The sequence below is a fragment of the Poecilia formosa genome, unplaced genomic scaffold, assembly GCF_000485575.1.
Source record: "Poecilia formosa unplaced genomic scaffold, Poecilia_formosa-5.1.2 Scaffold3, whole genome shotgun sequence".
NCBI lineage: Eukaryota > Metazoa > Chordata > Actinopteri > Cyprinodontiformes > Poeciliidae > Poecilia > Poecilia formosa.
The window spans coordinates 1,636,500-1,664,477 of NW_006799942.1; the positions used below are offsets into that span (position 1 = coordinate 1,636,500).

General features: G+C 38.1%; 6 protein-coding genes across 7 annotated transcripts; 5 read left to right on the forward strand and 1 right to left on the reverse strand.

The window, feature by feature from the left end:
* The first annotated feature begins 9,768 nt into the window (after positions 1–9,768).
* Positions 9,769–10,897, forward strand: LOC103139361 (claudin-like protein ZF-A89). The gene has a single exon (XM_007553930.2). The coding sequence runs from the start codon at positions 9,914–9,916 to the stop codon at positions 10,574–10,576; it is 663 nt and encodes a 220-aa protein (XP_007553992.1). The 5' UTR covers positions 9,769–9,913; the 3' UTR covers positions 10,577–10,897.
* Positions 10,898–13,560: 2,663 nt separating this feature from the next.
* On the forward strand, positions 13,561–15,503 carry LOC103139368 (claudin-4-like). The gene has a single exon (XM_007553944.2). It carries the CDS (start codon positions 13,674–13,676, stop codon positions 14,307–14,309), a length of 636 nt encoding a protein of 211 aa, XP_007554006.1. The 5' UTR covers positions 13,561–13,673; the 3' UTR covers positions 14,310–15,503.
* Positions 15,504–16,318: 815 nt separating this feature from the next.
* On the reverse strand, positions 16,319–18,678 carry LOC103139377 (claudin-like protein ZF-A89). Of its 2 annotated transcripts, XM_007553956.2 has the most exons (3): positions 18,616–18,678; positions 17,788–17,978; positions 16,319–17,170 (listed from the first exon to the last, which is right to left on the reverse strand). In XM_007553956.2, exons 2-3 carry the CDS (start codon positions 17,878–17,880, stop codon positions 16,475–16,477), a joined length of 789 nt encoding a protein of 262 aa, XP_007554018.1. In that variant the 5' UTR covers positions 17,881–17,978; positions 18,616–18,678; the 3' UTR covers positions 16,319–16,474. The 2 variants fall into 2 exon arrangements, with proteins under 2 accessions (XP_007554018.1, XP_016528102.1); XM_016672616.1 differs by lacking the exon at positions 18,616–18,678 and having other exon boundaries at positions 17,863–17,895.
* Positions 18,679–18,792: 114 nt separating this feature from the next.
* Positions 18,793–19,603, forward strand: cldnd (claudin d). The gene has a single exon (XM_007554059.1). It carries the CDS (start codon positions 18,876–18,878, stop codon positions 19,503–19,505), a length of 630 nt encoding a protein of 209 aa, XP_007554121.1. The 5' UTR covers positions 18,793–18,875; the 3' UTR covers positions 19,506–19,603.
* A 2,335-nt stretch (positions 19,604–21,938) lies between these two features.
* On the forward strand, positions 21,939–23,424 carry LOC103139444 (claudin-4-like). The gene has a single exon (XM_007554072.2). It carries the CDS (start codon positions 22,049–22,051, stop codon positions 22,913–22,915), a length of 867 nt encoding a protein of 288 aa, XP_007554134.1. The 5' UTR covers positions 21,939–22,048; the 3' UTR covers positions 22,916–23,424.
* A 2,986-nt stretch (positions 23,425–26,410) lies between these two features.
* On the forward strand, positions 26,411–27,542 carry LOC103139452 (claudin-4-like). The gene has a single exon (XM_007554085.2). It carries the CDS (start codon positions 26,483–26,485, stop codon positions 27,116–27,118), a length of 636 nt encoding a protein of 211 aa, XP_007554147.1. The 5' UTR covers positions 26,411–26,482; the 3' UTR covers positions 27,119–27,542.
* The last annotated feature ends 436 nt before the right edge of the window (positions 27,543–27,978 follow it).

Genomic DNA, 27,978 nt, shown 5'->3' on the forward strand with positions numbered 1-27,978 from the left:
TTAACCTTTTGCCCGTGGTAGCGCTGGGCGTGTCCGTTTTATTGCTGCCTGTAGGTAATAAATGACCAGAGTGAAGCTTTTTATGTGCCTGACGGGAGACAGTTAGCAACCGTTTTGGATGCGCAAACAATCTTTATAAATTATGTGAATGCTTGATGTGTTGGTATCAGTTTGAAAAAGCAGTCAGGAGGGTAAATATTAAATCACACTTTATCATCCTCTGATGTCTTTCAGTTTTTATTTTGAGTTTGTTGGCTCTATATCTCATCTTTATTGCCTTGTCGAGATGTTACAATATTCTCTGGTTAAACCTGCACCTGTAGTTAATGACCAACTACCAGCATTTAAAAATATTTTTTATAGTTGTTTAACTAGTTTCTGTGTACAACGTCTATCTTCTTTAACCGTAAAAGGAGAATAAACAGGAATTATCTTTGATAAAGAGGATTTAAGGACTAAGCGACCTGGATTGCAGTTTCACACCCAGACTTTACTATTTAGACCTACACTTAAACATTGCATTTTAGTTATACTTTAAATACTTTTACAAATTATGATAATTTCAGGCTTAATTTGATCCCAATTTGGACCAAACAGTTGGTAAAATATGACAGATGCAAACCTATGAAACCAAAATTAAGAATGAGCGACTGTTAGCTAAAAGAAATGATTTGAACCATAAGTTGCTAATGTAGGTAGGAAACCTTCTCATGGTAGGTAAAAAATGATCTACATTTAATTCAGAACCACATTAAAACTAAAACATCCTGTGGAAGATTTGTACATTTTATTTGTACCCTAAATATAAAAGATACAAAAACATATAGTGCCAAAAAAAGCAAAGTAAGTGTGCAGAATGATCTCTGGCATTAAAAACACTACAATTTGAAGATACAAAAGTGTATGTCTTTAATATGAAGTCATAAACTGCTACACCGCTGAGGAACCAAATAACCCCTTTCAATATTAAGGTATAAAATATGAGCGCTGTGGTTTTTAAGCTCTAGTGAACATCAGGTTGTTCAAAAAGCAAAATCTTACCAAACATTTTTCTACTGCTACCATCTTAGTATTCTTGAAATAAGACAAAAATGAATAAGCAGCTTTCAAGCAAGATGTAGGGGCTTAATTTAAGTAAATAATCCTTAATATTGATAATTGGTAATAGTTCCATTGGCAGATTATTCCACTTAACACAAGACTTTCCCCCCATTTTTAATAAGCTGCCATTGTTCTTTATTTTAAAGGAAAAATAAAGTATCTTGCCTGGAAGGACATTTCAAACTTAAGAACTGTATTGGAGTAACTGTATTGGAGTAATTATTTTTAAGTCATATTTTTGGACATGATGCAAGAAAAATGTTTAGGCCAGAATATGTTTCAAAAACAAACTACAAGAACTCCAAACTCACATACTCCTGTGAAGTATGAAGACCTAAATGACAAAAAAGTACGAAACTCTCAAGAATATTTCCAACAATTTAGCAGGTACCTGTTCTATATTTTTTATTAAGTTTAGGCACATACCAATGCTGCCAAAATGCTTTACCAAATAAGAGCTGTCTCTTTCTTTTTTCTTTTTTATGGTAAGTTACATGATGTTACTTGTTATAGTATTTTATGTAAATATGATGAAACCAATCACATTTTTAATGCCTGGTGTGATTTGATTTACATTTATTATACTGATTTTGCCTTATTTAAACATAGCTGCAGATTAATAGACATCTGTTTTGTTTGAATTTCTACATTCCTCGAAACACAGGTCAAACAGTAGGAGTGGCAGCTCTCTTCCATTAAGGTTTACTTATTAGCTATAGACCTAATAATATCACAACACTTGAACTCATACACCTTCTTCTGCATGGCTCACTTTTCCTTATTTAAAAAAACAAAAATAATAATTACCTGTGAGCGTACAGCCTAGTCCCATTGTAAAACATGATACTTGGTGTCCATTATAAAACCGATTAATTTCAGTGTCGTGTGCCAATTTGTGACTAGTTTTGCTGTCTTGTTGCACAACATGAAATAATTGGTCTGATATTAAAAAAGTAATTTGAGTTAGATGCATAACATACAGGCAGTATGCATTAAAACCAATGCAATTTAGCCAATCTTAAAACAGGATTAAACCAACCTAAATCTGCCAGTAGGATTTTGGGCTCAACTTGATATACAACATAAATATTAACAAACGTCTTCTGTAATTATGTTTAGTACATTGATAGTCAGCCAGTCAAACAAGTGTAACTTATTGAACAGGCTGTCAATTAAATGAAAGCAGGTCAAGGTCATCAACAAAAAATATTGCACAATCAATTGGTTTCCAACTGCTTTATGTTTAAGCATGCATTAAAAATAACTTTACAGTCTAATTGAAATTACTGAACTACATCTGACTCTTTTTATGGATCATTCTCTCCTTAATCTGCTTTTTTATATTGTGTGTAGCCTTTACGTTGCAGTTCTGTTGATGTAATATCAGTGTGATAATATGTCCATGTGTACAAGATAAAGAAGTGTCATTTTGTAATAATGCCAACAGGAACGTCATTGATAAATAGACTAAAGTCTAACGACAACCAATCATGTTGACAAAATCAATAAAGAGTCAGTTACATGAAAGAACAGGGATGTACAATTTCTTTATTCGTAGAGGAAGAAAGACAGAAAACTGCATGTTAGTTGATAAACTAATCTTATCTCTAAAGAGGTTTACCATCAACCATTTCCACATAAATTACGAAATGATTCTTTGACCCAGTTTCTTTTGCTCCACACAGCATCTCACGGTTTCTTAGATTTTCCCAAAGCAGCTTCATACTGTGATACACAGTCATATTCCATATATTACAGTATTATTGAATTTAAAACTTTGCTATCAATGCTTTACTTTGGGTGGATATTGTGTTTTGTGGTGATGTGTTGATTGCACACATAATATCACTTTTCTCTGATTCTTGGCTGTTTTCTCACTTCTTTTCCTGATTTCACACATAAAAAGAACATAACTACAGCGAAGTAAATGGCTAAACAAAGTTGCATATACCTTTTAAAATTAGAGGATTTTCTGTAGATACAGTAAGAGAACTTTTCTCATTTCTTTACTCAGCAGTGACATAATTTATTCTATCATTTTTAACGTATCGAGAATGAACTGGATGCTTATAACGTTTATAGCTGAGCTTGGCACCTGCAGATGTTTGTCAGTCCACTTGGCAGCTTTGTGTTACTTATTAAACCCAGCAGAACACTTTTGTTTTTGCGAGGGGGAAGAACATGAAGTACTGCAGACGTGCTTACCCTGACAACCATGTGATCCTCATAACATAAAAAAAAGAGAACAGCTAAATAATTTAAACTGTGGATGACTGAGCTTTATACTTTTAATATCGGCACAAGACTTAGAGAAACTCCTGTTAGTTATATTTTACCAATCTAGCACTCAACCCAGAACAACTAGAACCAACATTTAGTTTTATACGTCTTTAATGCAGAACAAGCTTCAGAGAAAACCCTAGTTTGTAAATTATGTACTACTTACTCTTATTAAACATGCAGAACCAATATTTAGTTTTGTTTGTACCTTTGACCCTTTCCTGTTTGTCTTTTGTTGTTTGCATTTCCTTCTAGTTCATGTCAAGCATTTAAACTGCCTTGTTGCTGAAAATGTGCTATATAAATAAAATCACCTTACTGGTTGAAAATACTGATGTGTTTGTTGTAAACTAAAATCCTGATTGGGTGACCTAAAGTTCCTTTGTTCGTGAATACCCTTCATTTCATCCATATTTTATACCGAAACAAAATTTATTGTCGAGTTTCACTGGGTGGCTTATCTTTATAGCGGCATTTGAGTGAGTTTCGGTTAGCACAAGGATTATCCATTTCCTTGTTTGCTTCTTTGGTTCAAAAGAGTTTTAGATGGTTAGATACTCCCAAACTCCCAGAACAGTGATACAAAGACAAGTGTATGAGACATGTCCATGTGCAAACCGTATGAATGAGCAGCTTATCTATCTGGGAAACTGCCAAGAAAAATTCAGATAGAGTGATTAAACATGCAACTGCTGGTAATGCAGTCATCACACTAAGCTGAAAACATCCTCAAATGTGACACATGTACACAGTAGGTGGACTGGAGGAGCAGGAAGGACATGTTGATCAGAAAATCTGGGAATTGACTAAAGAACAAAAGTGTTTGACAAATGTTTAAAGACAAAGTCAGAGGTGTTGTACTTTAATGCTTAAAGAAACGTTTCTTCTTATATAACATGGTTTTAATTGCACATTTTTTGACAATTATTGAGTCGGTAAGTAATATATTTCATACAATAAGGGGTAGAATTGAATAATGTTCATTTCTTCCTACTCCTTTTCAAACAGAAACGTAGCGGTAAACAAATTATTCTGTCTTGGTTATAGAAGCACATGTTTCCTTGTTTTTAAAAACCTGTTTGAAATAAATAAATGAAATAAATTCTGGTGTGGTGAAGACACACCTGCCATTCATTTTCCATGGACATTTTTCATCACCATCCCCATTAATCAGTCACTGTAAAAGCTAATTATACAAATCAACAGTCCAAAAGGTTATAAATTACTAGTTTAAAAAAAAGTTATTTTTTAGAATAATGTTTTATATACATCTAGCAATTTTGTTCTGAATTAGCTTTCAATATTAATTTGGCTACATTCCTAATCCTTCAGATTTTAAACACAAATTAACATTATTTTTACCACTGACAAAGAAATCCCAGTTCTTTAGGTCAGACTGGAACCAGTCCAGTACTGGACTAGAGAGTCTGACTCAATCTCCCGTCAACTTGCTAAAACTCATGAAACGTCGACCAAAAAACTAAAAGATCTTCAGACTCTGAAAGAACTCTTCATCGTCTTTAACTATCAGTTCACCATGTTGCGTCAAACCAGGAGAGGCGCAGTGTTGACCGAAGACCACCAGGTGGCAGTGGAGTCAACAAACATTTCATATGGAAACTGAAGGTCTGAACATGATGAACTGGAACCTAAAATAAACAAACCTCTTTTCCATCACAGCCAGAGAACCACGAGGAAAAACTGCTCAACTATCGTTTATGTCTACCTAATAATGAAAGAATAAAGTGATGCTATAATTTAATCTCTGTTTCAGGGTTAAAACACTGCAAACCACCATTCTTTATCTGTATACATTTATATTAGAAAAAAACTAAAAGAAAAAGATGCAGGACTTTCACTAATTGATTCATTCATTGCTCACTAATGACATCTAAAACTGTGATGGTCTTCTCACTCAAATCAGACTTCAAAAGATATTAGAAAATAGTGAATGCAGTATTGTCACAATAATCTTATCAAACCCCTGTCGGGTCTATTGAACCCAATTTAACTTTGTCATGATCAGGGTTGTAAAGTAAGAAAGTACTTTGTTACTGTACCCAAGTAGAGTTTTCAGGTATCTGTACTTTGAGTATTTATATTCTTACTTTTACTCTCTTCATTGTAAGAGAAATATCTGTACTTTCTGCTCTTTACATTTTCACATATTGCTCGTTACGTCCATGATGAAAAAAAATATTGAGTCATATCAAATTGGAAAAAAAATCTGCTGTTGGCACAAAAAGTGTTATAGTGTCACTAATTTACCATTCAGCTAAATTCAACCAAAGCAAAGCAGAAGAACAGACTGTGGCAATAAACATCGTCCTTTGAAAAAGGTTTAGTTAAGACCAAAGCACCAGGCTCAAGACTTTATTCAGGTTTTAGTAAAAAGAGAAAAATGATAAATCATGTAAGTGATTTATCATTTGAGTGAAAACCAGACCTATAAATACTATAAATGGTATAGTAAATTGATCTTGTTTTAATTTATCATGTGATTTACTGATTTGATTATCGTGACAGAAAAACCAGAGGTGCAGTTATTTTCTCCAACCAGTGGAAATTATCCTAAAACTAAATCTAAGGATAAAGTACAAATGTTTGCTGCTGACAGAGCCAGGCTTTAGGAAAGGAGTTATTAAGGCAGAAGCCCAGGACAACAAGATTGAATATGTTTTGTAATGCATGTATAATTAATATAATACCTTACATAAAACTCACTGGAGAAAATTAAATGTTTTATTATCGTTTCTTCCTGTTAAAGGCGAGTTTTTCTTTACTTTTGCCCCCTGCTGGTCATTAAGAGAGAATGGTTAAAGACAGCGGGTTCCTTTAGTTTAAAAAGTTTATTTAAATATTGACCAATGACAATTGAGGGATGTATGATTGAATTAAAATGCCGTTTATGTAAATCGATATTTGTGCTAAAGAAATAGACATAATGTAATTGTTTCCTCCTGTTTCCGTTTCAGAAATTTATCTGGAGGTTTATAATGAAACGTTCTGGTTGTTTTCATGTCTGGCTAAAGCTAGCAGGGCAAAGGTCAAGCTGTTTCCCCGACTTTCTATTCCTTCTCAACCTCTACAAGTTACAAGTTTTAAATCAAGCAAACTGAGCAGAACTTCTAATTAGACCCAAACACACACAAACACAGTTGAAGGGTTTCCTGCAGAAAACCTGCAGAGCCCGGCAGTAAGGTCACTAAGGGCATCCAAAGGTGGCCCGCTGTGGGTTTGGGTTAAACAATGTCAAGTTAAAAAAAGTTGGAGGAGCATGATAGCGCATAATTCAGAAATAACAGATTGCCAAACCAACAGGCAGCTGAAGGGCCACAACTGGTTTATAACCCTCACAGCTTCAGCTTCATCAGTCTTTAATAAAAAAAATCCCCCATTTAAAAGAAGTTACAGCCCAGAGCTTGGTGCCCCACCAGGCTGATAAAAACTGGGGAAAAGCTGACTTCTGGTTATATTTCTAGTTCTAAGCAGAAAATTAGTCTATTTCTAGTCTGTCTCTGGGTTGCTCTTGGTTCGATCCCAAACCTAGGAGTCGTTTGGCCCAGCGGATTGACACAGGAAGAAGCATGAGGCCTCTGACGGCTCCCAGGATCTGAGACCCTCAAACCCCTCCACCATGATAAGGTGGCAGCCCACGGAGGGGAAAAAAGACCTTTCAAATGTCCTATCATGTTTTTGATCTGTTCTAATTGCCGTTCTTAAGATCAGAGATCCTACCTTTCAAATAGCTTACCGTGTTTTTCCTGTGTGAAATGCATCAACCGCTTCGTTGTAATCGTTTGCTTGATCAGCTTCTAAATCTTCTCAGTCCATAACCATGTGACGTTGACAAGGACCAAACCATGAGCTCAAAACTATTATCCATCATCACAGACAATCTGAAGTGGAAAGTAAAATCTTCCCTTTAACAGGAAGACTTTCCATAACAAAGTCCAACTTTCCAAACAGGAGAATCCATGTGGTGACAAAAAGGATCCATGTGGCGACAAAAAGGATCCATGTGGTGACAAAAAGGATCCATGTGGTGATCCTTATGGAGGACTTTTGGAAAGTCCTCCTTTATCAGGAGGACTTTCCATAACAAGATATTACTGCACCAATTATTTATTATTATGTCTCCCCTTATCCTGGTTTCCTCCATTTCTTACAGACACATTCTCACAATCTGTTCGTCTGTTGGAATAAAAATTAATAAAACTGGAAAATCCTAGAAGTTTATCACTGAATGTGGAGATTTGAAATGTAGATGCCTTTGAGATAAGGCAGAAAAAGGAACAAAGTTAAATATGAGGGACAATGTAAAAGTAGCAGTACTTCAATATATTTTTACTCCAGTAAAAGTAAAACATAGCCATCCAAGAAATTACTGAAGTACAATTTTTTAAAAAGTATTTGGTAAAAAGCACTGAGGAACTGATCAAATTATCAATCATTTAATGTTTAAAAATTACATAATTAGATGGACCAAAATAGAAAGTTAAGAAGAAATTTGGTATTTTAAGGATAAAAATGACAATAGTTCATATAAGTAACAAAAAAATAACAAAATCAGGCAAGAAGAAAAAAGACACATTTTCAAAATCAATTTATTTCATTATAAAACTCATGGATTATTAACAAAACTGCAGGTGTCTCTTTGTCTGGCGAATCTGTGGATAGATAATCCAGAAATGTTAGTGATACTTTATGATAAAATTAGTCAAGCAAAAGTAAAAAGTATATTCTTTCAAAAGTTACTGAAGTAAATGTAACCAGTTACTGTCGACTTATGATGGGGAGCTAAAGCTGATACTTTTGTAAATATCCATGGTAAATTATATTCACTGATTTGGTTCTCACCCCCGATGTACAGACACAGCATGACAGAAATGTGAATAAAGTAGAAGATGGCGCCTCCTGTTGGTCACAGTGGAGAAAAGCACAAAGACGAGCCGAACAAGAAGAGCTCAGTGCCAAAAGATCAGATATCCCATCCATCATCGCACAAACAGCTCTTTAATGTGAAACTCTGTGAACAAAACATTCTTGTAGGTTCATACATCCGTGACACAATCAGCCCTCAGTTTAAGCCACAAAACACACACAGAGTCTATCTCAACTTCGACCTCCCCCTTAGTTCAAACACGCTTCTTTTTTTTCCTAGAAATTTTAAAAATAGTCTTTTATGTGATTAAATGACATTATCCCATCCTGTAGGCTCAGAGTTTAATTCTTCAGGCGGTACATTCATGGCTTTGTTTGAGTAGAGTAGATGTAATGTCAAAGTTACTTTGATGTAAACACAGACTTAAAGACTTAAAGCACTTCGTATTACCTTGTTGCTGAAAATGTGCTATATAAATAAAATTATCTTTAACCTTTTGTAAAAAAAAAAAAAACAAAGTCTATCATGAGCTTTCTATAGCTGAAGGGTTTCAGATACATTAAATTTTGGTATTTACTTTGTCAGATGTGGGACCTCCAACTTTCCAGAAAGAACATTCAGTTTGATTTTCCAGCTGGAAAAAAAAAGACTTCTGAATACATAAATAAATAGAAAATCACTTAACGAAGCAGCATATCTCCTTTATTAAATGGATTTATGAGGAACATGTAAATTATTTTTAAATTTGTGGATGCACGTGGTTCTGGACGAACAACAGATGGTGGAATACAGTTACAAAATGTCTGAATAGCTTCATTACAACACGAACCTCATCTATGTTTCAGGAAAAATGAGTAGAAACACACATAGCTACTTAAACAGCTTTAATAGGAAACTCGTGCTGTATTATGTCAAGACTGACAAACTATGCATACAATTGTGAATAGAAAATGAAATGTAAAAAACTAAAATGATCAAAAGTCTGTTGCTCTCCAGCAATCGACCAAAATGTTCATCACACTGCTGAATATTTTACATTTGACTAATAAAGGGTGATACCATGGGCTTGTGATCTGATCGGAACGTCTGTCATAGTTTTTGAATGTGTAATGTGACAAAACCATGTGGCCATATTTGGTCATAGTGACGTTTCCTGTAGAAATATTGTCATTTAAAACCATCTGAGTCACCTGTCACCTGTTACTCCGCCCACCTGCTGTTTCAGGTGAGACTGGTTGGGGGAAGGGATGGATAAACAACAAAACAACAAATAAAATCAACTGTAAACATCAGCTTTTAATAGGATGTTTAATATTTTTTGGGTATTTTTGATTGATTTTTACTGGAAAAGGCACTTTTTAGGAGTTTTTCAGATAAACCCATGAAAATAGTTTAGATTTATGAACAGGTTGATGGTTTCCTGGGTGGGTGGGGAGGACTTGCACTCAGGAGGGTGTGTTGTTTTTCTCCACAACTCCTCCTCTTTAAGGCTTATGTACAAACTCTGTTGAATCGTGAGCCATTCAACAAACTCACCCGACGACAAGAGAGCACAAAGCGTCAAACATCTTACAGCGCACGACTGACGAGACAGACAAAGACCTTTTAAAGACAGAAGCTTAATTTGAAAAGAATCCTCCATCTGCAATGGTTTCTGCTGGGTTCCAGATCCTGGGCTCTGCTCTGGGGATCATAGGCTGGATCGGCGCCATCATCGTGTGTGCCCTTCCCATGTGGAAGGTCACTGCTTTCATCGGCAGCAACATTGTCACATCACAGATCACCTGGGAAGGGATCTGGATGAGCTGCGTGGTCCAGAGCACGGGCCAGATGCAGTGCAAAGTCTACGACTCCATGCTGGCCCTGTCCTCCGACCTCCAGGCGGCCCGGGCCCTCGTCATCATCTCCATCCTGGTGGGCATCCTGGCCATCCTGCTCTGCGTAGCTGGAGGGAAGTGCACCAACTGTGTCCAGAATGAGACTGCAAAGATCAAGGTGGGCATTGCTTCTGGCGTCATGTTCATAGTAGCTGCGGTCCTCTGCCTCATCCCTGTCTGCTGGACGGCCCACACCATCATCCAGAACTTTTACAACCCATATGTGGTCGAGGCCCAGAAGTACGAGCTGGGGGCCTCGCTCTACATCGGCTGGGGCGCGTCTGCCTTGATGCTGATCGGCGGAGCAATGCTCTGCAGCAACTGCCCCCGCAACGATTCAACCAACTACGCCGCGAAGTACAAGGCTGGAAACTCTGAGTACACGGCCCCCAGATCCGAGTACTCCAGCATTCCAGAGAAAAACCATGTTTAAACTGATTCCGGCTTATCTTAGTGAGACAGATGGACTGGTGCTGCTGGTTTGGCAGTGCTGATACTAAAAACGTCATCCTGATCGGAACCACACCTCAAGAACAAATTTCATTTTACATGTTCATTACTTCTATTTAATGAATATTGTGTCAACATTATTAGGTGTTTCTTTATTGGCCTATTTACACAGCTGTGTGTTTTTGACTACTTTTTAACTTTGTAAAGTTTGTTTTGGTCATCAATGTGGAATGTTTCTTATCTGCCTATTGTGATGTTTTATGCGACAGATGTTCTGTAAATACACATGTTTTTGTTTACTTATGTGCTAGTCTGTGATGTTTTCTTCAATTTTTCACTTCTCGAAAATCACTCTTTCACTGGAAATAGACATTTCTTAAAAAAATCACTGTAAATTGTGATATTAATGTATATTTTAACACATTTGTTTGCTTACGGCAAAGTTTTAATCAAAACAAACTTCAATCTGAAAATAAATGCCCTCACAGCATTCAAGAGGAGTCTATTGTTTGATTTTCCTGTTGATCAGGTTTAGGTGCGGCTGGAAAATCAAGTAAGACGACAACCAACTGGCTTTGCTCATCTCTTAGCCTCCAAACAAAGGAATTTAAACTTTTAAAACAGATTCATAGACTTAAAAACTAAATTAAAACAAACAGCAAATGTTTCTGTTCATTAACAAAATGTTTGTGTTCACCAAACTAGTTTTATTACTTTCTACATCATGCAATCCTACACTTAAAGAGATGATTTGCATATTCAAAGTTTCTGTAAGCATATAGTGTTACAGTACAGTTTTCACACAATTATCTGATGTCATTGAAAATGACATTTATCAGTCATTTGAGTTAGTAGAAAATGAAATAAAAAATCTCAAAGCCATATTAAAAAGCATTTCCGCTGTTACATTTGAATTCAGTTTCAAATAACAATCGGATTTAAGTAAAGCTCAGTTGCTATTAAGGCCTAAATGACTAATTTTATTACATATTTAATAAGGATTTTAATTAATCTAAGGAGCTTTTCTGACAGTAAATAAGGCATGACAGCAAAACATGTAAAAAAAAACAAAAAAAAAACATTGTCTAATTGTGTTAATTTATGTTTTTTAAAAACTCCCATGACAAAAATTATTTAGACTGCCAATAATAATCAGTGGGAAAGTCTTCATTGGCATTACAGCTGTAAAGCTCTACTTATGATTAATTACTTATTGGTGACTATCAACAGGTCATTAGGCAGGTGGTAAGGCACATCCTGGACAGGTCGCCAGTCCATCGCAAAAAACACATTTCAATTCAACCAGTTAATTGAATTTACCGTAGTATAAATTTCAGAAATCTTCTGATGTAACAACATGTGTGCTTACATTTACTAATATTGGAGCATGTTGCCGACCACACAGGTACGATTCTTAACCGCATAGGTTTCCCTTTTACTTAACCAGGTAAAACCCCATCGAGATCTAGATCTCGTTTCATGATGGACCTGGGCAGAAAGACGCAACAACCTGGTTACACTAAAACAACATTAAACTGTTTTGTACCTGCGCATGGCTATTTTATAAAATACTCACTGAGATAATCAGAAAAATGCTTGAATCACAACTACATTCCCATTTATCGCACAATTATTTATTAATATTTTTGCTAACACCTTTTTTCTATGTAGCATAAGTTTGCTGAGGCATATAAAATTCAGTCTCAGATTATTCTGTGAACAAATATTAAATATTAATATTAAATTGGGAAAAATGATTGGCGACTGTGAAAGTGTAATACAGCATTGTATGGTAAAATTACCTAATAAAATCAATCTTTTATTATGTAACTTTTTAAAAAAAACTATAATTGGAAATTTCGGCCATAAAAAAACCTAAGTTGAACTGAAATGGTTACCATGCCAACCTAGAAATGTGCAGGTGTCAGCTGTGAGGCATCTGCACCTGCACATTGCAACAATTATTACAACTTTGTCCAGAAAGCCAGGTGCAGTAAGACAAGATTCACTCACAGGTGTCCTTCTGTCGGTCTGAGGACCTTATTGACTTCCATTCAATTCAGTTACTGCATTTAAGACTAACTCAGACATTTTCCATAATCCTTCCAAATATATTCTTAAGCTAAACTTTAACCAAAACGCAATTTACACCACACTTCTAAACCTAACTAGTAGAGCTCAGAACATTTGAAAAAAGTGAGGTCCAGGAAACTGTTCCTCCTTTGTTGGTGAAAATTGTATCTACAAGAAAACACAAACACAAGTTTGCATTTCTACCCATATTAGGACCTTGTATCGACATCCGTTCATTTTAGTATTTCCCCTAACTCTATAAACAATCTGGGTTTAGTTCTGAAATGTTCCTGCCTCATCGTAACCGGACAATGTTACTTAAGACTCTGTATTTTCTTCTATGCAGTTAATCATGAGGTAAAATAGAGCAGCTATATATTAACAGTGTGGTGTAACTTGCTCCATTTGGTGTGATGTGATGGTCAACTTGAGAAAATGGGAGGAGGATGTGGTTTCGACACCAAGAAGGCAGATCTCTGGGGAATGTTGGTTTGGGACATAACTCTCCTTGTTAAAACAAGATTTAATAAAACTCTAAGACTTACAGCGTAAAGTTTAATTTCCTTCCACCCTTCCTTCTTTTTTAAAGAATCTACTTGTTTTTAGCTAAACCTGCTGCAGTTTGTATTTGCTTGAGGCCAAAGCTGACCTATATGTGTGTGGGAGGGTGCATGGACAAACACAGCTGCAACCTGCAGCCATTGTCGCAATCTTGAAGCCTTGCTTCAAATAACAGAAGGTTGTATGTGAGAGAACAATGAACAAGAGTTTGAAGGTATCAGGTTTCAGTTTTCATTGTTGTTTCTGTCCAGTGGGACAGAAACTCCACCCTGAAGTCTGAACCACAACTAGGGCTCTTTATTGTCCCACAACCGAAACTTTCGAAGATTCAGAGTTGAGGAACCGTGTGCATTAACAGGTCTGACAGCGGAGCATGAAGAAAGGACTTTATTATATTTAAGACGTGATCATCCTCGTTTCTACCAGTCAACACCTGTGGGCTCATCATGGCTTCTCAGGGGCTTCAGATCCTTGGTATCCTCCTGTCCTTCATTGGATGGCTGGGCACCATCATCACCTGCGCTCTGCCCATGTGGAGGGTCACCGCTTTCGTTGGGGCGAACATCGTCACCGCGCAGGTGATCTGGGAAGGCCTGTGGATGAGCTGCGTGGTCCAGAGCACGGGGCAGATGCAGTGCAAGGTGTACGACTCCATGCTGGCGCTGTCTCAGGACCTGCAGGCCGCCAGGGCCATGGTGATCATCTCTGTGATCGTCGGCGTGTTTGGCATCCTCATGGCCATCGTTGGAGGGAAGTGCACCAACTGCATGGACAACGAGGCGTCCAAAGCCAAAGCCTGCATCGTCTCTGGAGTGATCTTCATAATAACCGCCCTGCTGATCATGACCCCGGTGTCCTGGTCAGCTCACACCGTCATCAGGGATTTCTACAACCCCTTGGTGACGGTGGCACAAAGACGGGAGCTTGGCGCTGCGCTGTACATCGGTTGGGGCTCCGCAGCCCTGCTGCTTCTGGGAGGCGGTCTGCTCTGCAACAACTGCCCCCCAAAGGACAACAGACCCTACATACCTGCAAAGTTTGGCCCGGCAAGAACCGTCTCATCAAATGTGGACTATGTGTGAGTCCCCTGTCTGCAGAGATCTTTAATTACATAGCTAAAAATACATTTAACCTAGTTCCTTACCTGTAGTTGTGTAGACCTTTTAATGAATTTTGAGGTTTTAAAAAGATCTTAGCAAGACTTCTAGAGTGAATAAACTTTTAAAGATTTCTCATAATAAATCATCAAATAATCACCAGCTGAGCAATGTGGTAGTTTCTCCAACCAGTAAGCTTTACATAGGAATCAGCTAATTTCCCCTGATTGGTCAAAACCTGATTTTTTTTTCCATTCATAAAACACAAGAGCAACAAAAAAAGAGAAATTTCCTTGTTTGAGCTATAAATGCATCAAAATCAGCTGGTACTATGATGCTCCATTTGGGTCTAAAAACTAAAAAAAAAAGTTCTGAAATTTCTTTGTTTACCTTTGAGTTTAGAAACCACTACTATAAAATAATTTGATGCACATTGGATTTATTTAATGTGTCTGTAGTAGGTAAAAATAAAGATGTTGAAATTCTCATAGAAAACCATGAATATTGGCCCAGAAAACTGTGATCAGTGCATTTCTGATATGCGCTATTGCTGTAACTTTACTTTTTCTAGACAATTATGATATTTTACAAAGGTTATGAAATGAGCTGCGTAATACAAAGATAATTATAAGGTTTTCCTATATCTTCCAAATGAATGTTTGTTATCCTTCATCTGCCCTGTAAATAAAACTGAAATTGTTCTGGTTGTGATGAAACGCGGAGGAATCCAGCTGGGGATTTACTGTAACTGGATGAGCTGTTTGCCATGTTGTAATGGGAAACTGCTGTGTTGAGACAGTGATTTAGCTTTTCTGTCTTGAGTAAAATGGATGTCACCGGCAGAGACAACAGAGGGCTGCGTGTGCTTGGATCCATGTTGCTGAGAAACCATCTTAGTTGTTCAAAGAATGGATATTTTCACTTCTCTGGGTGAAAGGACGTCTTTCGAGCCTTCTACGGAGGACAGACTTTTAAAAATTGTCTTCAGTGCTTCAGATTCAAATCTTTAAACACAAAAAAAGAAAAGTAAATGAATATAAACCCTCAACTTTGACTAATTACTGTTTTCTTAGAAAATGCACTTGTATAGTTGTAATGATGAAACGTGTCCTCGTGTTTCCTTTGTATTTTACTTTCATTTAAAAAAGCAGCTTGGCAAAAATAAAATTTCCACAAAAATGTTTTTATTTTCTTTAAGTGTCACTTTAACATCTGTTAAAATGTGCAGTTTACCAAGAATTTAAACGGTTACAGACTCAAACCCACAATATTTTCTGGGACAGTGTTTCTGTGCCAAGTGACTGGAGGAGCTTCCTCTGGCTGTTTAGAGCATAGAGACTCCCCCTCCCCCACCTGTTGCTAAGCTTCGCTGATTAACTACTTGATAAAAGACGAAGGACTTAAAAGTTTCTGTTTACAATCAGACATTGCTTTTATTCACAAACCCAATATAAGAGTCACAACGTAAAGAATAAAAATAAAAACTAAATCAAATGATGTTATTAAAACCAGGTAAGCAGGTAAAACCCAAATACCTAACGTAGGTAACTTATTTTACCCAACAGTTTTCTTGGTACACATTTGGTCTTGATTTTTTATTAACATTTTTCAGAGAAAACCTCACCAGAAATAGTTTACAAAGTGTTTTCATCAACCACTTGTGCTGCTGGAGAAATATGTACAATTCCTGACCAGCTTCAACTGGCCCACGAACCTCAGTTTGAAAACCCCTCCTCTAATAATTTAATTAACATGCAGATGTAAGAACATTTTCCCTAATTTGAATTTAGTGGCAGGCAAACCTCCTGATTGAAGGTAGTATAGTTGGTACTCCATAAACCTATTTCACTTGTGAATAAAAAAAGCACATGCCACATTTTTGACATGAAATGTATTTATTTTAATAAAATATAGCATTGAGAAATGCATCTTAGTTAATAAAAACAAAAAGTGCCTGTTAGAAAATCTTACTGATCATCACAATCAATAAGTAAGGAAATAATTGCATAATTCTAACGTTTAATGAGTTAATCTATCAATCTTTCTCAAGCAGAAAGTCAGTTTGTTTTAGTTGTTGATATTAGTCAGAATCCCCTCTGAGAAAAAGTTTGTTCTGTCTTTTGGTGAGTTCGTCTCTGTTGCTCAGCAGCTCAGACAAACTCCTTCCCTGGCGTTGTGGATTTGGGCGCAGTGTACTTTACTCCGTTGTAGTGCTCTCTTCCTGACGGGCACTGACAGCACAGCAGCGCCCCACCGATCAGTAAAAGTCCCGCTGCCCCCCAGCCCACATACAGGCAGGCGCCCAGCTCCCTCCTCTGAGCGTCAGGAATCAGCGGGTTGTAAAAGTCCTTGATGATGGCGTTGGCCGGCAGAGAGACGGTCACAAGGCACAGCGCTCCGCTCAGGAGGAAGAAAATACCAGCAGAGATGCACACTCGAGCTTTGGCTGTTTCATCCTCGATGCAGGTGGTGCATTTCCCACCAACCACAGACAGCAGCAGGCCGAAGAAAGAGAAGAGGATGGAGATGACGATCATGGCCCGAGCCGCCTGGAGGTCTGGAGGCAGAGCCAGGAGGGAGTCGTAGACTTTGCACTGCATCTGGCCTGTGCTCTGCACCACGCAGCTCATCCACAGGCCTTCCCAGATGCTCTGGGCCACCACAATGTTGTTGCCAATGAAGGCAGAGACTCTCCATAGTGGCAGCGCGCAGATCAGGATGTTCCCCAACCATCCAATCACGGCCAGAGCAACCCCGAGAATCTGCAACCCTAAAGACGCCATCGCTGTTTCTGTCAGGTTTCTGCGTCTTTCTCTGCGCCTGGCCACCAACTGAAAGTCCGTCTGCTGCCAAGAAGTTTTATGCAAGTCAGTCGGGGTGGGCTGGCTGCACCAGTGTTCACATATAAACATCTATCATGCTTTGAGCCAAGAGGCGTTCCCCTCACATAAAGAGGCCCTTCAGTACCCCCAGAAAAGAGATTGGAGAACAAAAAGAAATCACAGCCTGAGTGTGAAGGACAAACATGAAAAGACCATTAAAAAAAATCTGATTATTACCTATAAGCTATTTTAAGAAGTACAGCAGCAAATTCTTAAAGAAAATGTCTAAAATGGAGGTTAAATGCCAACTTTATAAAATAAATCGATAAAATCTTAACATGTTTACAATTCTGTTCTAACTAAATTAATGGACTCCATTTAGCTCCTCAGAGCATTTTAATATTTAAGAAAACCAATCGAAAAATACTTTTAATATGAAAGTTATGGCCTCAGTAAAACGCTGTACTTTGCATAATAATGGAAAGTTTAGAAGAAAGAAGAAAAAAAGTCTGGTTGAAAAGAGATGCCTCCATTCTCGAGAGGATTGTAAAGATTTTAGGGGAGTGTTCTGTCCTCACAACACATGATTATGAGCAGCTGGACAGCCAGGAAAACAAAGAAAAGTCTCCACATACACTTACTTTTCTTATCTGAAGAGCTATGAGTTGATTTTTGTAAAAGGACAAAAGTTTTCCAAAGTAGAGAGTGTAACGTACATGCACAGTGTTCATCATGAGCTGTTTTTGTCCTAATTACCCAAATTCTTGATGGTTCCAGGAGAAATATATGTCAAAGATGGTTTGCTGCAAAGAGCACTCACTCAGTCATGTTTCTGCAAATACAACCAAGATTGTTTGTAACACATATGTCACTCTGATCAAATTTCAAATCAAAAGGTTTTAAATTTAGTCCTACAATTTGCTAACTGTGAACTTGACAGTTAACTTGCAGCTTTTTGATGCAAATTATTTCCACTGAAAACTAACTGACAGTATTCAAGTGTCACCAAACACAGATGAATCAGTACAGGACCAAAACATTATTAACCCATAATCATCCAATCAAATCTATTAAATCTGATCTTTTAAACTGAATTACTGAAATAATCATTTGATGATATTCTACATTATTAATTCCACATAAACCCATTATATTCCATTTGTTTGCTTGTTTTTATTTAGTTTATATGAAACTACATGACTTCAATTCAAATTTAGCCTGTATTTTATGAATAAGAATAATTCTCCCCACTTTAAATGGACTAAAACTAAAAAAATAAATAAATAAATGCCTACTTTTGTTTGTGCTCTTATCTATTTGACATATGCACAGTTTAATAGAACCATATTAATGTATTTTAAATGCATAAAAATAAGCACTTTTCCATTTCTATTACATGTGTATCTTGAACAAAAATATTTTTAAACAGATTAAAAATCATTAAATGCAGCAATAAATCCTGATCTCACTTTAATCCCCTTTTATCTGTAGATGAAACCAGATCCAAGTCAGTAGAGTAAAAGCAAGCAGCCGCCAGCATCTATTGAGCTCAGGTGGAACCACTCAGCTTGATTGATTCCCAGGTGTTGTCAGTCTGATCATTTCTTGGCAGCCAGTCAGATTCTCCTCTCCTGCTTCCTCTTGGATACTTAAAGCTGCAGGTGAGGATTGGTTGTATTATCCATTGCTGCTGAAGAGACTTTCAACCTTTGGTGCAACTGAAGCAAAGATGGCATCTGCATGCTTCCAGATTTTTGGCATCTTCCTTACAACCATTGGCTTTACTGGTGACATCATCATTTGTGCCCTGCCGATGTGGAAGGTGTCTGCTTTTGTTGGGAACAGCATCATGACGGCACAGACCTTCTGGGAGGGCCTGTGGATGAACTGTGTGGTGCAGAGCACCGGGCAGATACAGTGCAAGTTCTACGCCTCCATGCTGGCTCTGCCTCAAGAACTCCAAGCAGCCCGCGCTCTGGTTGTGATCTCGATCATCGTCGCGTTCCTGGGACTCCTGCTAGCCGTCACAGGGGGAGAATGCACCAACTGCATTGAAGATGACCTTGCTAAGAGCCAGGTAGCCATTGCTGCAGGTGTGTTCTTCATTGTTGGAGGTATCCTGTGTCTGATCCCAGTGTCCTGGTCTGCCAACGAGATAATCAAGACCTTCTACAACCCCGACCTGCCTGATGCCCAGAAGAGTGAGCTTGGTGCGGCACTGTTCATTGGCTGGGGATCAGCAAGCCTCATGATCATCGGCGGGGCTTTCCTCTGTCAGCGCCAGCAGCAGAAAGATGGCCGCTACTCTGTTAAATATTCAGCCCCACGCTTGGCTGCCAGCACAGCAGCCTACGTTTAAACTGCTCAGACTGTTTTCCTGAAAATCTGGACTGAACGCCAAGCCAGGGTTTTAATCTTAAACTTGCTGATTTTTAATAAAACTACTTTTTTTTTTAATCAAGTCTTTGTCTAGATCTTGTTGGGTGGGGTGTTGCAACCTATAACTCTGAAAGTGGAAGCTTGCAGCAGTCTACAATGGGAGCAAGAGTCGGTTAAAATTGACAAAGTACACAAACTCTTCAAACGTAAATTAGCTGGAGTTTAACCTTGAAGCATTCTGCTAGCGTTGTTTGAACACTCACTAGCACCAAGCTAATGAGCATTACTTAAAGCTTGTCTGCTTATGTCACCCTGTGCAGCTCCTGTTGTGGTGAATCCACTGTAACAGAAACCAAAATATTAGAGAAACTGCAGTTTTGGTTAAATCCAAACTGAATGCTGAGAAGCAAAAGTAAAGTGGGTACATTGTTTGACTAAAATATTCAGAACTGTAATTTAAAGCTCTTAGACTGAACATTCAGCCAGGAAAGTTTTGTCCCACGCTTTGGTTCAGGGTTCCTCTGCATTTCCTCAGAACCCTTTAACTCTCACTAGGTCTGGTTTTCTGCAATGGAAATGTCTGGGAGATTTATACCCAGTTTCCTCAATGGAAACATTACAAAACCAAGTTTGTCATCAGGAAATATTTTCCACACAGCTGTATGCTGGTGATTCAAAGCGCTATTGGTGTTTCCTTATGAGCCGAGGCTAATTGCTGTGCTTTGCTTCATTAGCTGAGGATTATTTACTCAGTTTGACGGTTGCAAAACCACCCAATTCAACTGGATATTTAGCAGCCCAGACTTGCTAAATTGTAATCCAAAACACAGCTTGATATAGCACTAAACACATGTAAACACACTAAACCCACAGACAGAAAATGTCCCAATCTTTGTATTTTGCTTTTAGACCAACTGGTTAAATCCATCCAACATTTGTCAAAACTTCTAAGTAGGTAAAGCTCAGTTCACCAGTTTTTGAGGAAACAAATGAAAGGCAGAATGTACTTCACAAACAGAGACGTCTATTCTCTCTGGCAGCAAGGGGGATAAAAAATTATAATTATGTTGCTTTTTAAGATTGATTTTCATTTGTTGAGCAGAACTTTCTTTTTGTGTGCCATCACAAAACTGTGTTGTGATTGGCTATGATTACTCTAAAGTATGCTGCAATGGGAAGGTCTTTCCTGGAACTCTGCTCTTGAATTCCTTGTAAAATGTAAACTGACCTGAAATAACTTGTTCTGCCTATTGCCAACCTCAGTTTTTTCACTCAAAAGATAAAATTGTGGGTACACAATCCTAAGACACGCGAGGTTTTGACTGGCAGAGAATTTTGTTCAGCTCAATCAGGAGAAAACATGAAGTGGCACAGAGAATCAGAGAAAGTTTAAATCCAAACTCTGGGAATAAACTCTTCCAACCAAGTAAAGAGTTCCCTTCATTCCTCCTCTTCCCCATTCCCTGATCACTAACTAAATCCTGTGCTAAAAGGGCTTAATTTCCAGTTTAATGATCTAAACATTGTGGGAGTTGTTTGAAAATATCTCATTCCTGTTGCAAAAAAACATATTAACACAGGATAAGCATTAGCTGTAATAAATAACTCCCCAATTTCAGGTTTTTATGTGTTATTTGCACAGGACAACCAAAGCCTGAGATTTTGTTGAAATTGACAGACATGTTCCGGGTATGATGATGCTTTGCATTGATTCGAGGAATGATGAGAGTTGATGTTAGTATTTTCACAGGATCTCGCAGTTCAGCAAAAATACAGTAGGATGACTTTTAACTTTCCAAATGCTGCCCCATTAAAACCTTTAACCTTTTTTTCAAATTTTATATGCTCATTAATTAACTAAAAAATAGAATTATAATTAAATCAACAAAATAGTCAGATTTTTGTAGAAAGTGGATTTATGAATCATTGTAGATGAAAACATTAAAAGGTTTTGTGCAATCACATTATCAGACAGTTTCTAACTTTTTTGTATTTATTGTTTTCTTATTTAACATAATTTACATTTGAGTAAATATAGGTTGATATTTGTGGTTCTAGTTTCTCCCAAGCAAAGATAAATGCAGAAATGTTGTTGTTAATGATTAGAAATCTATATTTTGTTTCTTTTTAAACGGGATGTTATTTATCTGTAGAAAGTAATTCCATACAAGATGGAAAAGTTTACATCAACACCAGCCACCTGCACTTATGTTCAAGATTTACTCCATACTAGAAGTAAGGTTGGTGGCGGGCCGCACAAAATCCTTCAGAGGGCCGTAAATGGCCCATGGGCCTCACTTTGGACACCAAATCTTGGCTCCCAAGTTGCCAGAACTTTCAGCCCAACTTTTAATCAGAACCATTAAGAAGAGCAACTTGTAAAAACACAACAACAACAAAACAAACAAGCAAAAAAAAAACACCTTTAATATTTATACTATATAAATATATTACATTTCTTTTCCTTTTTGATGAATGATGGTTAATGTGATGGTTGTGTCCCAGAGCATTTAGAGTTTGTAAATGCAACCTTTTTTGTTTGTGATCTCTAAGCTCTTGTGCTACTTTTGTAAAGAGTTTTCTTCCCAGAACTATTCAGGTCGAGCAGGAATCAAGACAAGCAGGAAACCTGTTTTTGTTACCTTAACCATCCAGTCCCCTCCCAGCTGCTGCTTTCATACCTGCTACGCTGCAAAAAACAGACTGAAACGCACAACCGACCGCGTTCATAACCATGTTAAAACCTGCTGCAAAAACGGGTTTTATGTCAACACGAGGTTGAGTTTTTCCACTTTTCTTGTTTACTTTGTGGGAAACATTCGCCTCGACACAATGGGGACTCAGCTGGTTGGTTTTTGCTTGGCAATCATCGGCTTCATGGGAACGATTCTCATCTGCGCTCTGCCCATGTGGAAGGTGACGGCATTCGTTGGAGTCAACATCGTCACCGCGCAGGTGTTTTGGGAAGGTCTGTGGATGAACTGCGTGATCCAGAGCACAGGCCACCTGCAGTGCAAGGCCTATGACTCCATCCTCGCCTTGCCTCAGGACCTGCAGGGCTCTCGGGCCCTCGTCTGTGCCTCCCTTGGGGTCAGCGTTGTGGCCATCGGGCTCAGCATCGTTGGGGTTCGGTGCACCAACTTCTGCCGCTACGACAGGTTGATGAAATCCAACATTGGCGTTGGCGGAGGAGTGGCGTTTATCATCGCAGGCTTGCTGTGCATCATTCCCGTCAGCTGGTCGGCTCACATCATCATCACGGGATTTAACAGCCCAGTGGCGACGGGGGAGAGGAGAGGGGAGCTGGGAGCCTCCATCTACATCGGCTGGGCTTCTGGAGCGCTGCTCGTCATCGGAGGAGGGATCCTGACAGGAAGCTACAGATGCTGAAGAAGAAGAAGAAGAAGAATGACCTGCACTGCGCCATCCGTCGTGAATATGATGAAGGTTTACGTGTAAAATAGCGTCTCTAACTGAAGCCACATTTTTGTCATTTATTTCAAATCATAGTTGCACTAAAATGATAATGGTTTAAAAATTATGCTTCAAGTAACTGCACAAATTCAGGACATGAAGGGAAAACATGCAATGAAATATTATAAGCTCCACATATCTGAATTTTATTTTGAAGAATTTGATAATCATAGTTTTCTGAATGCTGAAATTAGTATTTGTTCTTCTTTTTATGCATTTACTGAAGTTGCATTGGTTTAAATAGTTGTCTTCTTTTAACTGTGAACACTTAATGTGACAGTTTAGCATTTTTGGAATTACAAAAACTTTACATGCTTTACAAATGAAGGTAGCATTATGTTTTATGCTACATAGCATTATGTAGCAAAAACATAGCATTATGTTTTGTATGTTATGAATACATTTTTGGTACTTGTCTATTTTCAGCACAAGTCTTGCACTTTGTTCTTGCTTTTAAGTACACAGACAATCATTTTTGTACAAATTTTGACAATATAAAATAATACACAGTTTAATTTTAGACACAAGTTGCGTCGATCCTGGCTGAATTTTTGTGATGTTTTAAGCAGATTCTGATTTCTGAATTTTTGGCGTAACAAAAACGCCAAAGAAAAACATTGGAACACGAACACACCTCAGATCAATTTAGAGAGACAGCGTGATTTGGTACCATTCTTGAATTGTGGTGAAGGGCCTCACAAAATCATTATGAGGGCCTCAAAAAGACCCCAGGCCACACTTTGAACACCCATGATCAAGAATGTCCATCCTGTGGTTTCTGAAATGTTCTGTGAAAGAGGGAATGGCAGCTTTGAGGTTGAACAACTTGCAGATCTTTTTAGATTTTTCTAAACTCAGTGATTTTTCTCTTAACAGTAAAATTGGAGTTTCTTGAAACCAACGGATACATAAATATTCAAACTCAATCGTAGGCGAGAAGCCGTTGTTTCAGGGTCTGGTTTGAAGTATGGTCAGGAAACGCTACCCTCCCTAATATTGATTACACAATATTAATTAAACTAAGTTTACAAAGGTGACTTAAGCTGTCAGAAACCACATCAGAAACGTTAACTGGAACAGATTGTAATCATGTTAATCAGCAGTAGCGATGTCACCAACTACTGGATGACATCATCGATAGTTGGTGACTTGCTGTTTTGAAGACGTGGGTGTGACATTTAGCTGCCATTTTGTTGTCCTGCTGAAATGTTCCTGTTGACCATTTTTGGAGAAAAGGGTGGAGCTGGTGAGCAGGAAGTGAAACATGAGAATTTAATTGACCCAAAGGAATGAAGCACACGTGAAACGATGATTTCATGTGTTTTGAAACTTGTTGTGTTGTGATGACAAAATGTAATATTTTGTTGAATTTTGGTTGAAATTCTTTATTATTCTTATGTCTATATCAGTTTTTTCCATATTAAAGCCTTGTTTTTGATATTTCTTGTGATTTAAATACATTTTTCATTATTAGACAAAGATAAATTGTGTAAGAAGCAGTTCCTAAAAGATGATTTATTTTATTAAGTGAAAAAGCTGTCCAACTAACCCTGCCCCTATGTGAAAAGTAATTCCCCCCAATTTTTTATTTTTAAGCCTCATTTTTCAGTTTCTAATTTTTGCCAGACATGTTGAGAAAAAACCATTTAAATGGAACCTGCTTGGCAACATGAAGTAGGCTAAAATATCTCAAAGAGGAACACATTGTTCCCCATTCAAAGGAAATTAAAGAATAAATAACAAAGATGTTGCAGAGAGAAAAGAGTAGTGATACAGACCTATTATCAACAAAGAAAACCAAGAACAATGGTGAATCTTCCCAGGAGAGGATCAACTGTCAAAATGACTTCAAGAGGGCCAAGATAACTCATTCAGGAGATCACAAACGGTCCAGAACCCCATCTAAAGCCTTTCTGAATCAACAAGGAAATGGCATCCATTAGAGAAATCAAAATTTAAAAAAACCGAATAGACCAGGAAGAACGCACGTGAAACCATGCGGACCGAAGTGAAACTATTTTAGAACGTATTTGTCCCATTGTTTTTGGTGGAAATCTCACACAGCAGTTCAGAAAAAGAGCTGAAGGAGAATATCCACCAATCAGCTGGTGATATTTACATGCATTTACACAGCAAATCTTCCTCTGAATGGCACAAAAATGATCTTGGAGTGGTCTAGTCAAAGTCTACACTCAAATCTGAAGGCAAAACTGTTTCATGGCCCAATGAGAACAAGCCACTCATGCTAAAAGCTTCCAATGTGGGTCTTTAATTTAGCCTTAAAACATCCACAGAGCTCGCCGGCCTGAAGTCCTGAGGAAGGCTGCTCCGCTTTAGGGAGTTTTAAAAAGTGCCGTGAGATCTGAGATACCAGGAGGGACATAAAAGTGGAAAATGTCAGAGATGGAAGAGATGCCAGTCCTTTTAAAGCCTTGAAGGTGAGCAACAAGATCTTAAAGTCTGATTGAGCCTGACAAGGCAGCAAATTAAGGGCCCACAGCATGTTATGCATATTACCTGGTTTTAGTCAGAACACAAGCAGCTGCATTCAGAACCGTCTCTAAACCTTTTTTTGGTAACCAGGGAAACAGATCAACGTGTGAGGAGACTAAAAATCTCAGCATTTCCAAAGGATAAAATTTGTCTGATTTTTGCAATATTCTGAGGATATTCTAAGATATTCTAAGATATTCTAATATTCCAATATTCTAAAGGCAATCTTAGTCACCTCCTTCAAATGAGGCTTGAAACTGAGCACAGGGTCAAACCACAGTGCCACTAACCAAATCTGTGTGGTTGTGTGTAACCTGAATGTAGAGACAGAGATAACAGATCCTGCCGGAAGTTGTGACGTGCAACTTTAAATATCTCCATGGCATCAGACAGAGTATCGATTAGATATGCAATTAATTATGAAACATTATGTCAGAGAGAAGATTTGTAACTGTTTTTGTATTATGTATCTGTATACAGCTCTCCTTTCACTAGAGGTATTAAACATGTTGATTTCTTTAATGAAAAGGCAGTCAGCAACGTTTCAGCTGACCTAATAAGGAGCTGATACTGAAACTCAGATCGCTGTAGTGTCCACATTGACCTGATCCCGTTTAGTTTAGCTTAGTTTAGTTTAGTTTTAATTGTGTAGTTACTGTATTTTTTCAGTTTGTTGAAGATTTCAGAATTGAATGTAATCAGCAAAACAGGCAGAAACACCTAGTTTATCTTTATTTTTGTTTTTGTTCTGTGAATTTCTTTCATTATACCTCCGAAACTCTAAGCGCATTGATGATGTTGTAAAGAGATCCGGTTTGGTCAGAATCCTCAGAAACCAGTTTTAGTTTAGAGCCAACTCTAACTCCTCCTATGACCTCTTGTCTCTCGTTAAAACGAGCAACTTAAACCACTACCCACATATCTTGTGGCACTCCGACTCTCAGGACGGCACGACTTCTCCGTTTCTAAAGACAGCAACAGAGCTTCAACATGGGGTCCGGCAGAAAGCAGATCCTGGGGATGGTGTTGGCCTTTATCGGCTTACTGGGGGCCATCATCATCTGTGGCCTCCCAACCTGGAAAGTCACAGCCTTCATCGGTTCCAACATCGTCACCGCTCAGATCATATGGGAGGGTTTGTGGATGAACTGCGTGATTCAGAGTACAGGCCAGATGCAGTGCAAGGTCTATGATTCTCTTCTGGTGTTGCCTCAAGACCTGCAGGCCGCCAGAGCGCTCATCATCCTCGCCATCATCGTTGCGGTCGTCGGAGTCCTGCTGGGTGTGATTGGAGGCAAGTGCACCAACTTCGTACCAGACGAAGTTCGAAAGAGCAGAGTGGCTGTCGCTGCAGGTGTCGTCTTCATCATCGCGGGTGTCTTGGTCCTCATCCCCGTCTGCTGGACTGCCAACACAATCATTCGGGATTTCTACAACCCAATCATGATAGAGGCTCAGAAGAGAGAGTTGGGGGCCTCCCTCTATATTGGGTGGGGCACGGCGGCGCTGCTCTTCATCGGCGGTGGACTCCTCTGCGCCACATGTCCCCCCAAGGACGAGAACGACTACGGCTATCGGTACTCCAAGGCTCGCTCTGTGGACACCAACAAGCAGCAATACGTTTAGAGCCAGAACTGAGTCGGGTAAAGATGAGGCAAGATAAGACTTGATAAAAGTCTTATGTTTGACTGTTGAAGATGAGCCAAGAAACTGAATGAAACTGTGGCAGAAAGAATGAATGAAATGTCGTTTGTCGTCTTCAGAGGGATAATTTATATTGTGAAAAGTGAATTAACTGTATTTATAAACACATATAGATACGTAGAGATGCTTTCAGACCAAAAAACAGTTTCACTTCGGTTGTTGTTTTTTGTTCCTGCATCCTCATCTGTTTTTTTGTTTATTTGGACAAGGTGTAAGATCTCTACTTATGCAAAATCTGATCTGGATATTTAATAATCATATGTAAACATTGACAATTATGACTCTTTGTTGTTGTTTTTCTTGTTTTTCATTTATAATCCATAATTAAAACTATAGTCAGTGGTGATGACTATCTTTCTTCTTTTCTAAATATCACTGATGTTTTCAGTAACGCAGAAAGTGATGGAAAAAAATGCAGCTCGTAATGAAAAGGGTGGAATCTGAACAAACAGGTTGTGGGACAATGTTCGCTTTCTGCTGAAGAAACTCGGCCAAACAAAAACAAGACTGACAAAGCTGTTTCCGCGGAGAGCTCATCACTCGTAGTTTATTGTCTCATAGGCCTGTGGATAACTGTAAAACAAAAATTTAATATATTTAAAATCAAATAATTAACAGAAAATAAATAATTTGGTATGTTTTTGTGCAATATGTAGTTTTGATTTTGTTTTTTTGGCTTATTAAACTATTTTTTGATGTACTTCTCAAAGTATGAATGGAAGTAGTAGTAAGTCTGAAAGGATTATGAATAATTTGGAGCTTAAACATAAAACATAAAAGAA

Bases quoted from the DNA above. Each gene is read 5' to 3' on its own strand.
- LOC103139361 (XM_007553930.2), top strand. From the start codon at position 9,914: ATGGTTTCTGCTGGGTTCCAGATCCTGGGCTCTGCTCTGGGGATCATA.
- LOC103139368 (XM_007553944.2), top strand. From the start codon at position 13,674: ATGGCTTCTCAGGGGCTTCAGATCCTTGGTATCCTCCTGTCCTTCATT.
- LOC103139377 (XM_007553956.2), bottom strand. From the start codon at position 17,880: ATGATGAACACTGTGCATGTACGTTACACTCTCTACTTTGGAAAACTT. The intron at 17,171-17,787 runs GTAAGTGTATGT...ACTTCTTGGCAG, and splicing joins TAGCTCTTCAGATAAGAAAA to CAGACGGACTTTCAGTTGGT.
- cldnd (XM_007554059.1), top strand. From the start codon at position 18,876: ATGGCATCTGCATGCTTCCAGATTTTTGGCATCTTCCTTACAACCATT.
- LOC103139444 (XM_007554072.2), top strand. From the start codon at position 22,049: ATGCAACCTTTTTTGTTTGTGATCTCTAAGCTCTTGTGCTACTTTTGT.
- LOC103139452 (XM_007554085.2), top strand. From the start codon at position 26,483: ATGGGGTCCGGCAGAAAGCAGATCCTGGGGATGGTGTTGGCCTTTATC.